This window comes from Oratosquilla oratoria, chromosome 11 (genome assembly GCF_046742065.1).
Source record: "Oratosquilla oratoria isolate Oo_2021 chromosome 11, ASM4674206v1, whole genome shotgun sequence".
Lineage (NCBI taxonomy): Eukaryota > Metazoa > Arthropoda > Malacostraca > Stomatopoda > Squillidae > Oratosquilla > Oratosquilla oratoria.
In genome coordinates this window covers 51299809-51321184 of record NC_134787.1, presented here as the reverse complement: position 1 = coordinate 51321184, position 21376 = coordinate 51299809, and the positions used below count along the sequence as shown (strand labels likewise).

Below are 21376 nucleotides of genomic sequence, written 5' to 3'. Positions count from 1 at the left end.
GTGAGGTTAGGTTAAGTTGGTGTTGCAGAGTCGGGGAAGGGACCCGTTGCAAATGAATTGTCTTTGTTTCCCGGTCGCGTCCAGCCCAGTGGGATAGAAAAGGCGACATTGGGCGGAATTAGGCCAATAATTTCCCGCCGTTCAGAAACGGAACGGTAATCAGCATTTTATGCATAATGCCCGTCGGAGCCAGTTGGGGGGGGGGGTTAATGGAGATTTGGGGGGCTTTCTTCACCCTACCCCCCCTTCTCTTTCTCTGCTGATTTTCCTCCCCTTCTCTCTTTCTCTTCTGATGATTTCTTCCCTCTCCCCTCTCTCTCTCTCTCTCTCTCTCTCTCTCTCTCTCTCTCTCTCTCTCTCTCTCTCTCTCTCTCTCTCTCTCTCTCTCTCTCTCTCTCTCTCTCTCTCTCTCTCACTCGAACAGTGTTGATGGTGGAGAAGCAACCAAGAGGAGGTGGAGGAAAGAATGAGGAGGTTGATTAAGGATGGAGAACAAGGGATGGAGAGGAGGAGGAGATGGAGGTGGAGGAGAAGAGGGAGGATATGTGGAATAGGAAGAGATGGAAGAGGAGCAGGAGAGGGAAGAGGTGGAAGAGGAGAGGGAGGATATGTGGAATAGGAAGAGATGGAGGAGGAAAAGGAGGAGCAGGAGAGGGAAGAGGTGGAGGAGGAGAGGGAGGATATGTGGAATAGGAAGAGGTGGAAGAGGAGGAGAAGGAGGAGGGGTCGGAGATAGAAGTGGAAGAGGAGGAGGTTGTGGAAGTCTTAAGTAGAAAGTAGGAAGAGGAGGAGGAGGAGAAAGGGGGAGAATTCTGAAGTGGCGGTGAAGTGTGTTGGAGGAGGAAAGTGTTGGAGTAGTTCCTTGTGGATTGTGAACCACGAGGGAAGAACGAGTGGAGGTGGGGGTGAGTGGATGGGTGTCGACTGTGATTGAATGAGGGGGGGGGAAGGTTGGGGATGATAGGGAGGGCGAGGGAGGTAGGGAAGAGAGGGAGGGGATTTAAGGGGGGAGAGGGAGAGGGGGGTAGGGAAGAGAGGGAGGGGATTTAAGGGGGGAGAGGGAGAGGTGAAAGTGGTAGGGGAGAGGGAGGAGTGGAGGGAGGGGATAGGGGGAGAGTGAGGAGTGAGAGGAAGGAGAGAGGGGGGAGATAAAGAGGAGGGGTGAGCGGGAGGAGGGGAGGGGGAGGGGGAAAGTACCGTAGAGATGAAAATCTTCTCAAGTTTTTATTTGTAAAGCTGAGGTTTTGAGTGAGTGGCAGTTTTATGAAGAATTACAAAAAAAAAAAACGATGGAAAGACTAATTCTGGAAGATTTGAGAATTATATATCAAAAGTTAGCATTGATTATAACGGCGCTGAAGAAGGAAATGATGAGAATTGGGAGGACGAGAAGGAGGGAGGGTGGAGGAATGTGGAGGTGAAACGGACATGAGCGAGATGGATAGCTTAGGATGTGGAGGAAGTGAGGGAAGAGGGATCCACGGGCAATTGGACGTATTTTTTTCTTTACGATTTTTCTGTTTTTCTTTCTCTCAATTTTTTTTATTTACTTTTTCTTCGCTTTCGTTAAAATTCTACTTCGCCACGCGTTTTTTCTTCTTATTATTAGGGTCCACGCTGAAGTAAAAAAAGTCTAAACTCTGCCGATATTTAAAAAAAAAAAAATTTGGAGCCGACATGACGTCATGGTGACGTCAAGCCTTTTGTGTGGGTCAGGATTTGGTCGCACAGTGATTTTATTCTTATTTATTTGCTATTTTTTATGTTAATTTTTTATATCTTCTTCCTCGTTTTATCTTCATCTTCTTTTTCTTTTCTTCAAATTCGAAATTGGAAAGCTTGGAACTGAAGAAATTGAATCCCAACGGGCGAGCATTTGCTTGTAAGCATCCAGCCCTTATCTTGCTCCTCTCTCTCTCTCTCTCTCTCTCTCTCTCTCTCTCTCTCTCTCTCTCTCTCTCTCTCTCTCTCTCTCTCTCTCTCTCTCTCTCTCTCTCTCTCTCTCTCTCTCTCTCTCTCTCTCTCTCTCTCTCTCTCTCTCTCTCTCTCTCTCTCTCTCTCTCTCTCTCTCTCTCTCTCTCTCTCTCTCTCTCTCTCTCTCCTTTCTTCTTCCTCCTCCTCCTCCCCTCCCCTTCCTTCCTTCTTTCTTTGAGATCATAAACTTGATAACTCTCCGTTATCGATTTTATTTTGGTTCCGACTCTTGGAGCTGCTGGATGGACAATATCTCCTCTTTCGGATTTTGGGTCTCTGGTCTCTGATTTCGCCGCGCGGAGCCGAGGCCGAGGCCGGAGGTGCTAGTGGAGCTTTGTGTTGCAGCTTTCTATTGTGTGTTAAGAACGTTATTTGTTTGCTCTCTTTTTTTGTAATTGTTTCTTTACGCTTTGTCGGGAACTGCTTAGTGTAGGGCGTATGGTCTTTTGCAGTCTCCTTCATTCTTATGTTCTTATGTATCGTTGACGGATGTGTAAGGGGTTTGGCACAGTGGCAGACGTCGTGTCCAGCACAGGTTGAAAAAAATAATAAATAAAGAAATAGAATTACATGATAATTGTTGCCTTGAGTTCCACCTACTTGAAACCCGCTGCCCCACATTGGCCGGCACCGGTCCTCGGGCCCTTCCATAGATCTCTGGGAAGTAGTTTGTGTTGTATGTGTGTTAGAGGAGCTGTTGCCGGTTCCCAACTGTCCTGGTGTAAAAGGTTGAGGCAATATAGTTGAAACTGATCAAGATCTTGGGCCGGACACCGAATATCAGGCCTCGAGGCAGCACTTGCATATAAAGATACGGAAGTTGAGTCATGAAAATGGGCATTAGGGAGACTATTCTCTCCGCCGTCCGTCTTGTAGGAACACCATTAGAAGGGACCCGTCATTGGGCCGTGCGTATGTGTGTGTATGTGTATATATATATATATGATATGTGTGTGAGCAAATGTATGCAAAAAATATCTGAAAAAAACACTCACCATTTAAAGCAACGAGGATCTGAGTACCACGGGCGAGGAAATAAATCGTCTGGCGGCAGCAAAAACGTCAGGAAAAGTACCGTACTTTTTTTTTCTCGCGTTCCATGGACCCTGGAATGTCGAAATCACACTTCAAATAGCTCAGGACCTCTGTTTGATTTTACCCCACCGTGGACTAATGATTTTCACTTCAGTTATGAAAGAGAATTCTCTCAGGCTGTATCTAGAATGAAAGTAGAAATAGGTTTTACATAATGAAATGATATAATTTTTGGATATTCGTGTATTTGTATAAAACTTATGTCAGTTGCGTTTCTAGATAGGGTAGCTGTGACAAGTTGTCTTCTAGTTGTTATGCTGGATCTAGTGTCGGAAGCTTTGGCCACGATATTACTTCGAAAGTTTGGTGTGTCTTCTTTTGAGTTGTATTTTCTCTCTCCGATTTCAAATATTTGTTAGGCAGATTTTTTTTTCTCCATAATTTCTTTATTTTCGTCGTCGTCGTCGTCGTCGTCATCGTCATCGTCACCGTCATCATTATTTTCATCCTCACAATTGTCATCGTTATTATGGTGACCATCAACATCGTCATTGTTATAATTTTCCTTGTATTTTTCTCGTCCTGTTTTTTATTTATTTATTTTTTTATTTTCTTTCTTCTTTCATATTCCTTTTTTTCCATTTTATCATTTTTTCACTTTTCAAGCTTGTTCATTTCTTCGTATTTCAATTTTATATTTTTTCCTGGAAACTAAGATACATTTTCTTAATTTTGGTTTTGAATTTCCAGCTTTTAGAACAGACTTCTTGTTCCTGTTCTTTCAGGTGTTGTGTTTCTGCAAAAGAAAGAAATGTCTTTACAGTCCTTATTTCTTTTAGGGAAAGATTTTTTCCCCAAGCTGTTCGAGGTAGTTTGCTCGAGTACTGGCTGTATACATTTGCATACTTCTCCTCCTCCTCCTCCTCCTCCTCCTCTCCTCCTCCTCCTCCTCCTCCTCCTTCTCCTCCTCCTCCTCCTCCTCCTCCTCCTCTTCCTCTCCTCTCTTCCTCCTCATCCTCTTCCCCCTCCTCTCTTCCTCCTCTTCCTCCTCCTCTCCTCTTCTTCCTCCTCTTCCTCTTCCTCCTCTTCCTCCTCCTCCTCCTCCTTCTCTTCCCCCTCCTCCTCCCCTCCTGCTCCTCTTACCCCTCTTTCTCTTTCTTTTCTCTTCCTTCCCCTCCTCTTCCCCCTCCTCCTCCTCCTCCCTTCTCCTCTTCCTCCTCTTCCCCCTCCTCCTGCTCCTCTTCCTCCTCCTCCTCCTCCTCTTCCTCCTGCTCCTCCTCTTCCCCCTCCTCCTCCCCCTCCCCTCCTGCTCCTCTTACCACCTCTTTCTCTTCCTTCTCTTTCTTCTCTCCTCCTTCCCCTCCTCTTCCCCCCCCTTCTCCTCCCTCCTCCTCCTCCTCCCCCTCCTCCTCCTTCCCTTCCTGCTCATCTTACCGCTCTTTCTCTTCCTCCTCCTCTTCCTTCTCTCTCTCCTCCTTCCCCCGCCTCCCATTCCTCCTTTCTCCTCGACCTCCGTTATCCTCCTCCTTTCTCCTCCTGCTCTTCCTCCTTCTCCCCTTTGTCATCCTCGTGCTTTTCCACCTCTTGCTCCTTTTTCTCATCTCCTTCTCATCCTCCTCTTCATCATCACTTCATCATCCTTCTCTTCTCCTTCTTCATTTTCCTCCTCCTCCTCCACTTCATCCTCACTTCATCCTTGTCTTCTCCCTCTTCATTTTCCTCCTCCTCCTGTTCCTCTTCCTCCTCCTTGTCTGTATCCCTCCCTTCCTCCTCGTCCTCTTCTTCCTCCTCGTCCTCTTCTTCCTCCTGCTCCTCTTTCTCCTCGTTGTCCTCTTCCTCCTCTTCCTCTACATCCTTCTCCACATCTTCCTCTTCTCCACCTCGTCCTTTTCCTCGTCCTTTTCCTCCTCCTCTTCCACTACATCCTTCTCCTCCACGTCTTCTTCTTTGTCTTTTTTTTTATTCAAAGTAATGGGACGAGATTGTGTGACGCTCGTGGTCTTGAGTAGACTTGCATCAATCATCGACGTCCCTCTTATCTCCTCTAGTCTCGTAATCCCATCCTCTCTCTCTCTCTCTCTCTCTCTCTCTCTCTCTCTCTCTCTCTCTCTCTCTCTCTCTCTCTCTCTCTCTCTCTCTCTCTCTCTCTCTCTCTCTCTCTCTCTCTCTCTCTCTCTCTCTCTCTCTCTCTCTCTCTCTCTCTCTCTCTCTCTCTCTCTCTCTCTCTCTCTCTCTCTCTCTCTCTCTCTCTCTCTCTCTCTTTTAAGATAGGAAGTAGCACTGATAAAACTGAAAGCCTCACGGATTGTCATCTGGAGAGAGTAAGCTTATGTAGATATTTCGAGATAGAGCAGCTTATGACGGATTAAAACGGGCGAGAGATGGAACGCAGATAGAGACATCTCGGTGCCATTCTGTTGCCGAGAGGGTGCCACAGTGACGAATAAAATCATCTGGCGGCATTTAGAGCAATAGGGAAAGAACCACCGGGTACAGAAGGGTTTGGGAAATATTAGTGTGGAGCAATGATGAGAATGGTGGAGTTTAATGGAGACCGTGTTACATAAGAGCATTAGAATGAAGGAGACTGCAAGAGACCATAAGGCCTACATTAGGCAGTTCCATGTCTATTACTATCTGTCATCCCCATCCATAAAGTTGTTTAACCGTTTCTTAAAACAATCGATAGTGTCAGTACTCACTACGTGGTTACTAAGTCTGTTTCATTCGTTGTTGTATGGAAGCGAGATGTGGACGAGCTCTCCGAGAGAAGACGAAGTCGTCAGCGATTGATTGACGGATTGAGGATTGTTTGTGTATCGAAAACAGTGGATAAGATGCAAATACAGACAAAAGGGAAAAGTAGATCCTTGAACATGGAGGGCAATGTAAACAAGTTTTAGTTCATGTGATATAGACGGACGCAGGTTGTTAAGAAATATACGAGACGGGAAGGATGAGGAAGAGGAGATGGAAGGAGGCAGGTGCGTATCTACAGGAAGTAAGGAAATGGAGAAGAAGCTTTATTGGGAGGAATGGAAATAAAAAAAGGCTAGGAATGAGAGTCAGGGAAGAGAGTGTGACAGTAACAAGAGTGTACGGGGAGGGGGTCGGTGAATAAACAAGATAATTTGATAACAAGATGATGTTGGGATACTGTATCCTTCTTGCCTAATATGTATATTATCATTATTATTTATTTACTTTATTTTATTTTATTTATTTTATTTATTTTATTTATTTATTTATTTATTTATTCATTTATTTATTTTTACTGGAAGGGCCCAGACTCTCCATTCTTATTATTATTATTATTTTTTTTTTTTTAGTGAAAAAGAAAACGTCGCTGTGACCTCCATTTGTGGAGAGAAAAGCGCCGTGACCGGGAATAGATATATATGTGTGTAGATTAATAAGAAAAAATATGTACGTGTGTAGATTAATAATAAAAATATATACGTGTGTAGATTAATGATAAGAAATATGGACGTGTGTAGATTAGTAATAAAAATACATACGTGTGTAGATTAATAATAAAAAATATGTACGTGTGTAAATTGATAATAAAAATATATACGTGTGTAGATTAATAAAAATATATTCATGTGTAGATTAATAAAGAAGTGGCACGTATGTGTGTATATGTAATAATGATAACAGATGCCTCAGTTTTCATCAACTAGAAACCCGCAACCCCTCAGTTGCCGGTAACAGTTCACGTGACCTCCCTTCTCCCTAGGAAGAAACATTGACCTCGTTTCTGTTTTTGAATCAGTGTTGGACCGTTTCTGTGTCACTGGGTCAAGGCGTTGTCACATTGGGCTATTTTACCTCCGATTGTTGGAGCAGATTTGCAGCCCACAGCTCTCAGGAAGGAACCTGGAGGAAAATCATTTTCCCTCCAGCATATCAAATGATGTCCTATGTATTTTCGTTGAGAAGTAAAAATAGTTTGTCGTGGCGATTTTACGACAGAAAGAGTTCTGGAGGTGGGTTGGCGGTATCGCCGATTAATCGGAGGTTGAAGGAAAAATAGCCCAGTGTGATAGCCTCTACACACTCACCGGTTGTCAGCTCTCCTTGTATGAAAAAGAGAAATACAAAGTTTGTAGAGACATATCTTGGCGCCGCGTCCGGACACCAAGTGTCAGCCCCTCGGGGTTTTTCTTCCACTTGGAGGTGAGGGTGTTAACAGGTTTTGAAGATCAGATGAGGGGAAATAGCTCTGATGACCGTCTCTAATTACCATTCGGAGGTATTCGTTGTCGGTCTTTGTATATATATACGCTGTGTATGTGTATACGTGTATATATATATATACGTGTATATATATATATATATATATATATATATATATATATATATACGTGTATATATATATATATATATATATATATATATATATATAATAATACTGAGTATAATAATGGTAATAATATGGATGGGTTTAAAGTGATTGTTATTAAGGAAACCGTAAAAAATACGAACAAGATTAAAAAAAGAACTGAAAAAGGGATAGTTAGATTAATATACTTCGACCATAATTATTCTTTGTACGTCATCGTGGAATCGAAGCCACTTTATGGATTGGTTAACCGGTTTAATTTCCCCGGGTGTGACCTCGCTTAAAGAAGACGTGACCTGACCTGTGCGGTGGCGCCGTCTCATCATTTTTTCACGTGTTGGCGTTGTTGTGTAAGGACACTACCTCTGCCTCTGGTGCCACAAGGCTCTCTCTCTCTCTCTTTTTGTCTCTCTTCCTCTTGTCGCCAATTTTTTATTTGTTTATTTTTGTGCCTGTTTGTTTGTTTGTTTGTTGTGGTGTTTAGTGTTTTTGTTTTCGGTCTTTGCCTCCTCCTCCTCCTCCTCCTCCCTCACCACTCCGTATAAGGACACTTGTGCCGTCTTCGTTGTGTCGGTTCCTCACTAGGCACAGTCACTGTGGTATCACTTATCATTGTCCTCGACAAATCACTGATAACTAATCACCGTCTAACCACAGATCATCATTACCTGGTCACACATCACCATACTCCTTTCGAAACGTCTCGCCTCACGTGTTTGTATCTTCGAGCCGAGTTGATAAATAAATAAATTGATAATTAGATCAATAAAAAAGAATGCTGAATCTTTATAATGCCCCCTCATCCTTCCCTAATTCTCTCCCTTACCACTGTCGTGACATCGTCCCCACAAGGATGAATTATCGGTGACGAAGCAGTCGTCAGAATGAAGGCGATAGACTCGTAACTTGTTAACTGGGGTCAAAACAGGTCACGCTAATGACTGACACAACCCCGAGGACCCAGCTGAAAGCGATGCCCATCTTTATTTCAGGCCACGTCGGTCGACAGGGTGTGGGAATCAGTCAGTCAGGCGGGATTTCACCTCTTCCCACCTGATTTGGACGTTTCTCATTTATGCCCACTTTGCGTGTGTGTGTGTGTGTGTGCATGTGTGTGTGTGTGTGTGTGTGTGTGTGTGTGTGTGTGTGTGTGTGTGTGTGTGTGTGTGTGTGTGTGTGTGTGTGTGTGAGTGCACATGTGTACGTGTGCACGTGTGTGTATGTGTGTGCGTGTGCACGTGTGTGTGTGCATGTATGTGTGTGTGTGTGTGTGTGTGTGTGTGTGTGCGTGTACATGTGTACGTGTGTGTGTGTACATGTGTGCGTGTACATGTGTACGTGTTTGTGTGTACATGTGTCCGTGTATATGTGTGTGTGTGCTCGTGTATACGTGTACGTGTGTACGTGTACATATGTACGTGTGTACATATGTAGGCTGTGTACATATGTACGTGTGTACATATGTAGGGTGGGTAAGAGAGAGTGAGAGAGATAGAGAAGAAGCGTGCACGCGCGCTTGTAGTGCATATTACTGCTGTATAAACGTACACGCAGTTGATCATTGACACGGAATATTGGGAATCTCTCTTTCTCTCTCTCTCTCTCTCTCTCTCTCTCTCTCTCTCTCTCTCTCTCCTTTGTGTATCCCTCTCAGCTGAATAAAATCGTCTGGCGGCAGAAAGAATAGACGTATAAGGTGGCTTCCCCCATTGCCATTTCCAATAGGCTGTAACTACGGAAATGAACAATATAGGTCGGCGGCGACAGAGTAAAATAAAAAGTGTCACCCGATATGGAAAGGGTCGAGAGAAATCCAGTATTTGGAAAGTGTGTCGACGGAGGCTCTGACCTACAGACATACTTGTAACGATCCTTGAAAAAAATACGTTTTTATCTATTCCTTTCTCTTTTATTTTATTTTACTTATTTATTTATTTATCTTTATTTATTTATTCATTTAGTTATTTATTCATTTTGTGGTTGAAACAGATTACCGACACACGTCTCGATATTGAAATATTAATTGCATTCGACCCGACAGTTTCACTCTTCGTCGCGAGAAAACCGACCTTAGACCGTCAGACGTTGGGTTGCGCATCACAAATTAACACTCAACCGATTTATTAAAAAAAATTAACACAGGGGACATACTTCGAGTCGCTGGTTATATTCCAAGTTCATTCTACAACTGAATGAAATCGCCTGGCTTTACGCAGAACAAAATCTATAACGAATTATGTCGATCGATTGGAAATGATGCGACGCTACTTCGAGTCTCCGAATCTCAGTTTGAATTTATCGACCCGGCTAACGGTCCGTACCTACATATAATCAATTTTCTCGAATTCTCTTAAAATTCGGAAGTCTCCAATTTTCAGAGCTAAAACTTATTTCGAAAATATGATTAAGTGTTTCTGGTATTTGCAATTATCGAGATTTAGGAATTATATATGTCTCGAATGTTGGAAATTTTCGATTTCTTTAGATATTTTCAGTAAGAATTCATATTAATTTTTCTTTATATTTCTCACACATTATTAACCTCACTATCATTATTATTATTATTACATCATCATCATCATCGTTATCATCATCATCATCGTTATCATCATCATCATCATCATCATTATATAATTATTATTATTATTATTATTATTATTATTATTATTATTATTATTATTATTATTATTATTATTATTCTTTAATTTTCAACTATCGATTGGTCAACGAGGTGGCTTGATGTGCATGCTTTTGTCGAATCTTGGGGACTTTTGCCGCCACGCGCTGACAAATGGGACTCGAACCCAACTAAGATCTCGTTCTCCAGTGTTGATATTGTAAATAAATCACTGAACGATTTGATGCTGCTTCCCAAGCAAGGAGCCATTTTCCGAGAGCATGGCTTGATCAAGGTCTGAACAAGAACAGGGCACTTAAAGCCAGAAATGGTGTGACGTCACTTCCTTATGACGTCATATCGTTCGTTTGCTTTCCCGACTGAACTGACCTGTTCTTGTGCAGACCTTGGGCTTAATTATGTTCTTCTAACACAGTTTAATCGCGGAGAGATTAACCTCTTCCCTACTAGCTGGGGATCGCCTACAGCTGAATAAAATTGTCAGAATTAAACTTGAGGGGCTGGCCCAGGAAGGGTAGGCTTCCTTCACTACCCATGGGGGCAAGGACAGATGAATAAAATCGCCTGACGGCAGCTGTGGAGATAAAAAGTGGGAAAGTACCACATAGTACGGAAGGGGTTAATTCTTCGTTTTTTTCCACAAAAAATCTGAAGTTTTGCAAAAAGGTCTTGAATCGCACATATACGCATTTTTTTTTTACACTGGAGCTTATTATTGCAAAGAAATTTTCTTGAAAAAAAAATAATAATCTGCTAAATTGGCATTCCTCGTTTGAGGAACCCATCCATGATAAGTCTTTACCAACAATATTGAAATAATTTCACTGATGTTAACCGTGCCAAGTATCCTAGAAAGACGTCTAAGCATTTCTTGATTTGTTCTAGAAGCGCGAGAAGAGCTAGTGGTAGTCAGTAGTAGAAGTATTTGCAGTTTCATTATGGTCAGTAAGTACTGACCTCATGAATCCCTTAAGCTTAGGTCCCCGTAATTAGACATACTGCCAAGCGTAGTGCCAGTTTTCCTTGGCGCTTTTCCTTTAACCTGAAACTCAAAAAAAAAAAAAAGAGAAAGAAAAAACTTGATCGAGGAGAATTTTCCTCACCCAACGAATGCGTTCTCCCTCTAACACCTCCTCTTACTCTTCCCCCCCTCCTTCGTGTAGAACGCCGAGCTCGGAGCCGCGAGAGATCGACTTCGAGAACTCCAGGCCCGACTGCAGGAAGTCGAGGAGAACTTCCAGGTCACGCAGAAGGAGCTCCTCAAGACCCAGGAGCAGAACGCAAGACTCCAGCGCGACCTGAAGGTAAGAGAAACGTTTCTGGTTCCGTTCTTGGTGTCTTTTGTCCCCCTTCTTTTGGTCAGGTGGTTATTAAAGGGTGGTAGGGATGAGGGCGATGGTGGCAGTGGTGACGATGATGGTGATGAGGATGGTGGTGGTGGTAGTGGTGACGATGATGATGGTGAAGAGGCTGGTAGAGTCATGGCTATGTCGTGGTGTGGTGTAAAGGTGACACGGTGTGTAGACTTTTTATTTGCTTAGGAGGGAGTTTCTGTCACTTAAATAAAATCCCCTGGTGACAGGATGATTAATAGTATAGTGACTATTAATGTCCTCCATGGATCCTCGGGTCGTAGATGTACGAGGTGAACGAGTCCTTTACGACCTCGTAGGCTTACGAGTGGCGTAAATGTTCGACGTAAACAAAGATACTCGTTGTACCTCCGTGTAAGACGCAGGGCACTGTAGTAGTTAGAGGTAAAGTCAAACGTAGATTAGGATGGCGGAGTACAGTGCTCTTTTGTCGGGGAGGAGGGGGAGGGGGAAGAGAGGGAGGGAGAGGGGGAGAGGGAGGGGGAAGAGAGGGAGGGAGAGGGGGTAAAACGTCATCCTCCCGCCCTCATCCGAATAAAGGCGCCTGTCAACAGCCAGAATAAAATAACGCCAAAGAGACAAGTATACAGCTTTATGTGCTACATATAGTTAGAATTGGTGTCAGTCTGCTGTTTATGCTGGTAGTGGTGGAAATGGTAGTTACACTAGTAGATGTAGTGGTGGTAGTTGTGGTGTTGGTGGTAGTAATGATATTTGTCGTGGAAGCCGTGGTGGTAGCTTTTGCAACGCTGGTGATGGTGTCAGCCATTTATGTTGGCACTGATGGAAATAATAGTTACGGTGGTGGTGGTAGTGTCGGTGCCGTTTCACACAAACAATGAACACTCCCAACCCTCCAACCCCCCAACCCCCCAAAAAATATATAAAAGGGTCTCTCTCTCTCTCTCTCTCTCTCTCTCTCTCTCTCTCTCTCTCTCTCTCTCTCTCTCTCTCTCTCTCTCTCTCTCTCTCTCTCTCTCGCTCTGTGTTTCTGTCTGTTTCTCTCTCTCTCTGTGTTTCTGTCTGTTTCTCTCTCTCTCTTTCTTTCTCTCTCTTTCTCTCTCTCTCTCTCTCTCTCTCTCTCTCTCTCTCTCTCTCTCTCTCTCTCTCATTTAGTCAAGAATGTTGATCTAGTGATTGGTACACTTTGTGTTAACTCCCCCACCCGACCCCTGTGGTGGGGAATAAGAATGCCGCCACCATATCCCCTTCGATGCATGTCGTTAAAGGGACAGAGCGAGAAGACTGTGGATCTCCCTTTATACCCACTGATCAAGGTTTGGTTTGACACAGGTTAACTTCCCTTACCGGGGGGGGGAAGAAGCGGGGGGGGGCAAAAGGTCATTGAGACATAGGTCTTTATAAGGTAGAGAAAGGACAAGGATGTAGCACGCGATGCTCGCCAGTAATGAGGGAAGACGCGAGACCCAAGTTCACCTGCATTGTGGTAATGAGTTGGCTAATTGGAGTGGTGATGGTGGGGTGGGGGTGGGCACTCGCATTGTATTTATATCTGGTATGTAGGATTTTGTAGAATTAATGAAGTAGTTTCTCAGTATGCGTATCGTTGTAGGTTAATTATGGAGATATGAAGTGAACATAACCACATGAAAACAGGTTTAGAGAGTGGTATGGGTGAGGTTCGGTAGTAATACTTGGTAACTGGATGATATCGGTATTGGAAATCGGGTATTCCTTGACAAAGACACGAGTAGTAGGTGTTGGTAAGAGTTGTTAGCATTAGAAAGGTACTTGCAGCAATGATTCTCTAAATAGGCCGCAACTTCGCCATTACTGATGAGGGTGCTGGGTGGCGTGGATATTAATAAAATCACTTAGCGGCAGGCGTAAGGAAAATTTCCATTAAGACTTTTTGTCACAACTGTACGTACAATACCGAATTATTTGAAATCGTCTACATCCAGTTAAGTTTTGTGTGATGTTAAGCAGAATAAAGCCGGTCAAGAGTGGTGTATAGTGGTTGCATGGGATTTAGTTTTGTGTTGCTAGGAGATTGCATAGCCATGACAGTGTAGACGTCTCTATTGGGAACCTTTAGAACTCGGAAAATCCAAAATTCGGAACGTAAACGCCTTTCTAAGAAATACTAAGATAATGGAAAGTGCGTGTAATATAGGAGATTTTCTAGATTTCTGGACTTTCGTTACGAATATTTAATTTTTCAAAATTTTAGATATTCTTAATAGAGAGAATTATCTGAATATTTGCTCATGGAGTTATGAAAAGTCCAGGTTTGCTTCCAAAGTCTAAGTATACAAAGTTTTGTCTACATTTTATAAAAATGTCGTCGTAGTCGACGTGACGTCACTTGTCAGACATTCTGTGATAGGTGGACTGGACCGAGCAGAGTGATGTGACGTCACGCATAGGCTCCGCCCACTGTACTCGGGGGAAACTTTGTATGCATAGAGTTATATTTGGTCTTTTACATGGTTGTGATAGTCACAAAGTCACCGTAGATAGTGATAGGATGACAGGTTGATAGATTGATGTTTAGGCAGTATTCTAAGCAAGGCGAATATTTTTTCACTGTTACTGTAAATTTTTCATCGTATTCATTGAATTTATTTTTTGTAAAATATTAGAATTGCAAAGCAAACATTAGCATAATTGTGTATGAAAAACTCGCCTCGTTTAGATAAACGAATGCTGGTCGTTGGGTTGGTAATATTAAGTTGGACTAGCCATGGCTTTGTGTTTAAAGGCGAAAGCGGCCTCTTCTAGTTAGCTAGACACCCTAGATATGATTGAGTGGTGATTTCTCCTAATCGTACAGTTTACTACTAAATGACTTGTTAATTTTAAGTGGATATTAGCAATTAAGTGTTGTATTAGTTGTAAGCAATGTTTTAGTATTAGTAACGAGTATTTGAAATGTGTCTAGTAGAAATTCTGCTTTGCTAGAGAGTGATAGACAAGTCTTAGACCTTTACGTGCGAGAGCTGGACTTTCTTCGAGTGAGGAAAATCGGCTGACGTCACTGGAAGGACTAAGAAGAGTGCTGATGCATTTTAAGCAAACATTTCATTTTTGCATCGCTCCCGTTAGTTTTCTTTTCATTTGTTCTTAATTTGCGTATTATATATTTTAATTTCTTATATCAGTTTCGTTCGTCAGTAATTAATTATTTGTTGAGGTGTGTTACATTTTTTCATTTTTTATTTGTGTGTGTGTGTGTGTGTGTGTGTGTGTGTGTGTGTGTGTGTGTGTGTGTGTGTGTGTGTGTGTGTGTGTGTGTGTGTGTGTGTGTGTGTGTGTGTATGTGTGTGGTTGAAAGTGTACGTTAGTAAACTTATAAAAGTATATTGTGTAATGTATGAATTGATGCGTAGAAAATGTGTTTGTATATGTGTATATATATATATATATATACATATATATATATATATATATATATATATATATATATATATATATATATATAGACATATATATATATATATATATACAGTAAGTATATAGTGTGCGTATATATACACCAAATTACAACCACCAAAATAGAGCAACCCTGCAGTAGTAATAGAAAAAGTGGGGTCCAGTCTGAGAGTTTAAATAGACCTTCGGCGATGGTAAGAAAGAAAGAAAGAAGAAGAAGAATGAAGTGGCCAAGACGGTCGCACACTTTTTCCCGTCGGTAGGAAGAGGAATGAACGACTTGAGAAACTCTTGCTGAAGTTTTTTATTTTTATTTTTCTAATTCATTTATTTAGTGCAGAGGAAGGAAAGGTTGAGAACCGCCTCATCTTGTGTGTCGATAGAGGAGAGATAGAGAGAGAGAGAGAGAGAGAGAGAGAGAGAGAGAGAGAGAGAGAGAGAGAGAGAGAGAGAGAGAGAGAGAGAGAGAGAGAGAGAGAGAGAGAGAGAGAGAGAGAGAGAGAGAGAGAGAGAGTGAGAGTGAGAGTGAGAGAGAGAGAGAGAGAGTCACTTATTCAATCATCGCAGTGGGAATGAAAAAACCTTAATCATTTTACTCCACACAAGAAACCACGGGTTCCCACGAGTGTAAAGAAGCTTGGTAGAGACGAGGCCATGTTGAAGAAGGTTGAGAATGTATGACCCCTTGCAGACCGTTGCACTAAGCAGAGATTTCAAATTTCCAACGACATACCAGACAAAGAGCGAAAAATGTCTTTAGTGTCTGGTGTCTCATCTTAAGAGGATAAATTGATAAAGTTTATTTCAAGTACAAAGTGAGATAAATGGGGCTTTGAAACACGGAAAGTGTATTCTATTTTCTGCTCTTGTTAAAAATATGTTTAAAATAACATTTGTAATGGATCTTGAAGAAAGCCAAATGCACAAGATGGAATTGTTGTGATGGACTGGTAGAGTACTAAGCCCAATGAAAATAAAAAAGATAAGTAAATAAATGAAAAATAAATAAAAGAAAGTAGGTGGCAGGGCAGAGGCTCGTCAAATACCGACCAGGAGAAAATATAAAAAAAGTATAATGACCGTTCACAACCGCTGATTTTTGACCAATCATTTTCCGGAACAGAAAAAGACGTCACATCAAGGAATTTCCCACGCAAAAATCCAGTGTCGCAAAAGATCGTGGGTTGATGCTCCAAGTGAAGGCTTCATAAACAGTGTTGTCCACAAGTAGCGGCCAAGAATAAGACTGAAATTGCCTGGAACTCCCTTTGTGTTTCCATTCCTCGGAGCAGCTACTGGGGGTCTGGGTGGGTGGGGGTCAGCGACCTCTTGGGAGAGCGAGTGAAGCCGATTTTACATAATTCCTGCAGACCCCAGAGTTCATGTGTTACCACGTTCAGTTGTTGACAGTACATAAATGTTCTCTAATCCCGAAGGAATCGGTGCAAGGAGAGAATAAGGGTTTTTTTTTTTCTGTGGTACGGGAATAGCATGTACTCCCTGCAGCGACGCGCCTCCAGGCAGACACCCCTCATCACCAGCTTGTTTGCTGGAGGTCTGTGCAACAGCAAACCTGGTGATCATGCCGGATTATTGGACAAGTAACTTGAATCAACTTTATTAATCTTGCCCACTGCGTTGTATGGTATTTGTGATCGACGGAGTCAATGTTTGCAGACGCGGGTTTTGTCCAGTTAACACGGTTTGTGCTCTAAACATGATAAATGCAGTGTTTAATATACATACAGGCGGATATTGCATAATATAAGTAACACATGACACCTGTTTGGCCACGTAGGTGAGCATATTTTTAGAGCTTGAAGTAAAATGTGATTTGCAGATATTAACACTATTGTAAGGAATATGTTTACAGTCAATTGTTTTTGTTCGTGATCCAGAACCGATGCTTAGAATGACGTAATGCATTGCTGTAGAGCTTGTGGGATAAGCCTACCTGGTAATATTCGGCAGTTAGATTGGTTTGCTTTTGGAATTAAAGGAGGAAATAAATTGTAAATTTTGTGTATTTTGTTGATGCAGTGCAGGAAAGTGGAAAGTATAAAAAAGTGGGGCAGATGGACTTCTATGACTTAGCAATAGTCATAGAAAAAACGGACGTATCGGGAGGGTTGGTAGGCTTGACATTCCTCTCCCAGGTCTGCCAACATAACACAAAGGACCGCCATGCATATTCCAGTACCTTTCGTCCAGTGCTTTATATTGCTTCGTACAAAATCCGAGCGATGCTTTTTTTCTGTTAGATTAGTTTGATAGCGTAACATGCACATCTTTCCAGAAGGAATTACTGTAAAAGAAAGAATGAGGCGGAAAGCCTGTTGGAAAACAAAAGAATCCAATATTTGACTCAAACACCACTTTGCACTCGTGCAGCTCTAATTTCGTCGAGTGTTGTGGCCAGACAGTATCGATACAGCCACGAGATTGACCCCATTTGCCTTTGACCTCGAACTGCAAACTGCTGCTTTGAAATAAAAAGGCCTGGGTGCATGTGCGTATGTATGTATATATGAAAGTACATTCTTAACGTACGGCTGCAAATATTTGTGTGTGGGTGTATTTGTACATTGTATGCATATATGTAAGTATATATATATATATATATATATATATATATATATATATATATATATATATATATATCCGATAATTTTTACGACAGTCACATGCAGTATTCGAACCCACTGCTATCGGCCACCCGTAAGATCACCTTCACAGAGCTTTAGCCCACTACACCAACAGACTATCATGAAAATTATCGGATTGATGTCGCTGTTGGTAGCGAATTTCTCTCTCTCTCTCTCTCTCTCTCTCTCTCTCTCTCTCTCTCTCTCTCTCTCTCTCTCTCTCTCTCTCTCTATATATATATATATATATATATATATATATATATATATATATATATATATATATATATATATATATATATATATCGTTGGAAGTGATGGCTAGTTGTGCACTTATTATTTGCCTAAATTATTATCTATATGCCTTACCAACGGCATTTTGTCTTCTGAAAGGAGTTTTATGACTTCACTATAGGTAGCCATTTTTGCTAGATCGCTTCGGATATTCTTTCTCTTTGATTTGTGTTCAACAAACAAACATATAGAAAGAAATATCATCACACCATTTACCGGAAACATTCTTACTCTAACCATAGAGAAAGAATATTCCAAACTACTGAAGAAGGGTCTTGTAACCGAAATAGCGATCTAGCAAAAATGACTACTTACATTGAATTCAAAGGAGAACAAGTCCATAGTAAGGTGGATAGAAAATACCTTTAAGAAAATAAGCGCACAACTGCCCATCACTTTCAACGAAGTATGTATAAGAGAAAATCTCCTGCCCAGATATACACCTTGATATGTGTATGTGTGTGTGTGTGTGTGTGTGTGTGTGTGCGTGTGCGCGCGCATTCTTGCATCCCAGCATGTATGAATGTTTTGTGCGAATTCTATAAAGTTGTGAATGTAAAGGCAGAAACTATTAATTTTCTCAGTTTCCTTTTTCATGATAATTATGTTGACGCCTTGCGTTTACTTTATTTGTTGACCATAATTTTTTTTATTTACACCATTGAGCTCTGTTTTTCTGTGTAGTGATGATTTGATATTTTTGCCTCTAGATATAGTAATGCATAAGGAAATATATGTATCTTGTGACTGTGTGAAGATGTCCTCGCAGTAATTGTCTTATAGGTATTGTGACTAAACGAGGCTGTATTTTGTAGATATAGTGACTACAAGAGGCTGTGAACTAGACTCAAACTTACAGCAGTGCTAGTTATTGTTCCCTACTAATGTGACAAGATTCAAACGCCAGCTGCTGCTGTTCTAGTTTCTTAGACGACATTAGTCAACGAAAAAGAAAAAAAAACCGCTGCTTTAATTACTAAATTGAGAAATAAAAGACCTCATAAAGCAGAGAATGTTGTCACACTTTTCGTGAGTTTTGAGAGCAGGCTAGATGGTGGACTTGCTCATGAGCTTGTGGGCCACATGGGCTTGTGGGCCTCATACTCGATGTGTGCACGCCTCTGTTTGTGTTTGCCTGCACGCTGCAGCATCAACTGCTCGTTGTCCACTTCTTCACAGTCGTGCAATAGAGGTCACAAGGCACTGGTAGGCCATTCAATGTCCTTCGTTCTACCCTTACACCCTCCCACACTCACGCCCTCCCTCACTCCCCCACGCCCTCCCACTTCCTTCAGCCCCTTCCTCCCCCTTCCGATGTAATCCTCTCCCCCACTTAGCCCACCTGCCCCCTCCCCCTCCCACCGTGCCTCAGTCCACCCGCTTTTGTTTACATACCACCACCCCCTTCCCCCCGCACCCGCCCCTATTTACTGTCGATATTATCATTATTATTATTATTATTATTATTATTATTATTATTATTATTATTATTATTATTATTATTATTATTATTATTATTATTATTATTATTATTATTATTATTATTATTATTATTATTATTATTATTATTATAATTATTATTATTGTCATCATTAGTGTTATTGTCATTAGTTTGTGTTATAGTTTTTATCGTTGTTATTGTCATCGTTTTTATTATTACAATTATCGTTATTGTTACTATTTTTAAGTTATTATTATTATTATTATTATCATTATTATCATTTCCGAAGTTATTGGGTTAAGTAACTAATGATAAACCACTGTTTTTTCACCTGAACGTGTTTTCTTTCATTTGCTTTTATACGTACCTTGTAAGTGAATAATGCCAGCCGGCCACCATGACTGCCATTGTCTGTGTTAACGTTGTTCTTGTTGGTTACTTCGTTTAACCCATCAAGCGCTCGTGCACTACAGCTCGAGAACAGAACTCGCCAGTAAGTCGATGGATCACAGTAAGGTGTCTCCCACACCCTCTCTCCCCCCTCTCCCACACCCTCCCACTCCCGTCTCCTCCTCCTCCCGTCTCCTCCTCCTCCCGTCTCCTCCTCCTCCCGTCTCCTCCTCCTCCTCCTCCTCCTCCTCCTCCCGGAACCTCCCCCTGCCCCCATGTCATTTCTTTCTTTTTGTTTGTCCGACTTTTTCGTTTTCTTTTCATTTTCACACATTTCCACTCCGTCTCCTTCCATTCTCCTCCCCTCTTGTTTCTCTTCCTTTATCCTCTCTCTCTCTCTCTTTTTCCTTAGGGTCTCTCTTTTATTTTCTCATACCCACCCCGTTACCACATTCCTCTCTGGCTGTATTTGTCTCTATCTGTTTGTCTGTATGCACCTGTCTCTGCCTCTCTCTCTCTCTCTCTCTCTCTCTCTCTCTCTCTCTCTCTCTCTCTCTCTCTCTCTCTCTCTCTCTCTCTCTCTCTCTCTCTCTCTCCTCTCTTCTCTCCCTCCTTCACCCCTTTTTCTCCCTCCCTCCCCCTACTCATTTTCTCTTAATTACTTTTTCGCATCATTAGATTTTCTCTTTAATAATTCTTGCCATTTCTTCTCCTTCAAACTAATTAGCATTTGCGACCTCCGGGATCGATCTGTCTTCGTAGTTAATTTTGCTTTCCTATTTTTCTTTCATCGTCTTCAAGGCAGGTGCTACGTATAGGTTGTATGATTGACGTCATTGTTGTTTTTTTTGCTGTTGTTATTGTTGCCCTTTTATTTGTTATTAATATTATCATTATTATTTTATTGTTATAATTATTATTGCTATTATTATTATTATTATTATTATTATTATTATTATTATTATTAATGATAGTATTATTTTTTCATTTTGGTATTTATAATGATATGCATATGCACTTATGTATGATCACAGTGACTTTTTTAGTATTGCTGTTTTGTTAGATTTCATTAAATTCAAAATTCTCCAGTTCTTATAGCATACAAAAAATATGGTTCTTTATGGTTATTTTGGTGTTATTTTTTTTACACCAAAGCCGAAACTTTGAATGATTTTTCTAGTTTCTGGAAACTTCTTCTCTTCCTCCTCTTCTCGTCCAGCTTCCTCCCTCCCCTCCTCCTTCCCCTCCTCCCTCTTCCCCTCCCTCCTCTCCCCCCTTGCCATTGGCATTGTTTAGATGTTGTTATTCCCGTATTTATGTAAATTTGCCTCTGATGCGCGCACGCGCACAAGAAGTCCCGATATATCCCAGTTTTTTATGTTTAGGTAATTCTTTTTGTTATATTTCTGTGTTGTTCAGCCTCTTTCTACCGTAACAGCGCACATTTGGGCACAGGCACGCACGCACGCACGCACGCACGCATGCATGCACCCACTCTCTCACATAACCACCCATCTACCCACCATCTACCTGTCGAATGACATTTGGTTACAGATTTCTTTTTCTTTTCAGCTCTTGATACACACAGGAACAGTGTGTGTGTGTGTGTGTGTGTGTGTGTGTGTGTGTGTGTGTGTGTGTGTGTGTGTGTCCCATTAATTTAGCTTGTTTTAAGTTCATTGATGGTTCCAGCTTGTGCTATACCATCATCAAGTCTATTCCAGGATTTTGCGCGTCTGTATGGAAAACTATATTTTCTCACATCCTTCAAACTGTGTGTGTATGCATGTGTATTTACCTAATTGTAGTATACAGGAAAGGAACAACACTCGTGGGGTCCCGTCT

General features: G+C 41.6%; 1 protein-coding gene across 7 annotated transcripts in view; it reads left to right on the top strand.

The window, feature by feature from the left end:
• The window catches only part of Liprin-alpha (PTPRF interacting protein alpha), a 395115-nt gene that overhangs the window by 284792 nt on the left and 88947 nt on the right, over positions 1 to 21376 (top strand). For all 7 annotated transcript variants that reach the window (XM_076192875.1, XM_076192874.1, XM_076192877.1 and 4 more), the window contains one exon: positions 11156 to 11296. In XM_076192875.1, the coding sequence (XP_076048990.1) occupies positions 11156 to 11296 (141 nt within the window). The remainder of the gene's footprint in view (positions 1 to 11155; positions 11297 to 21376) is intronic.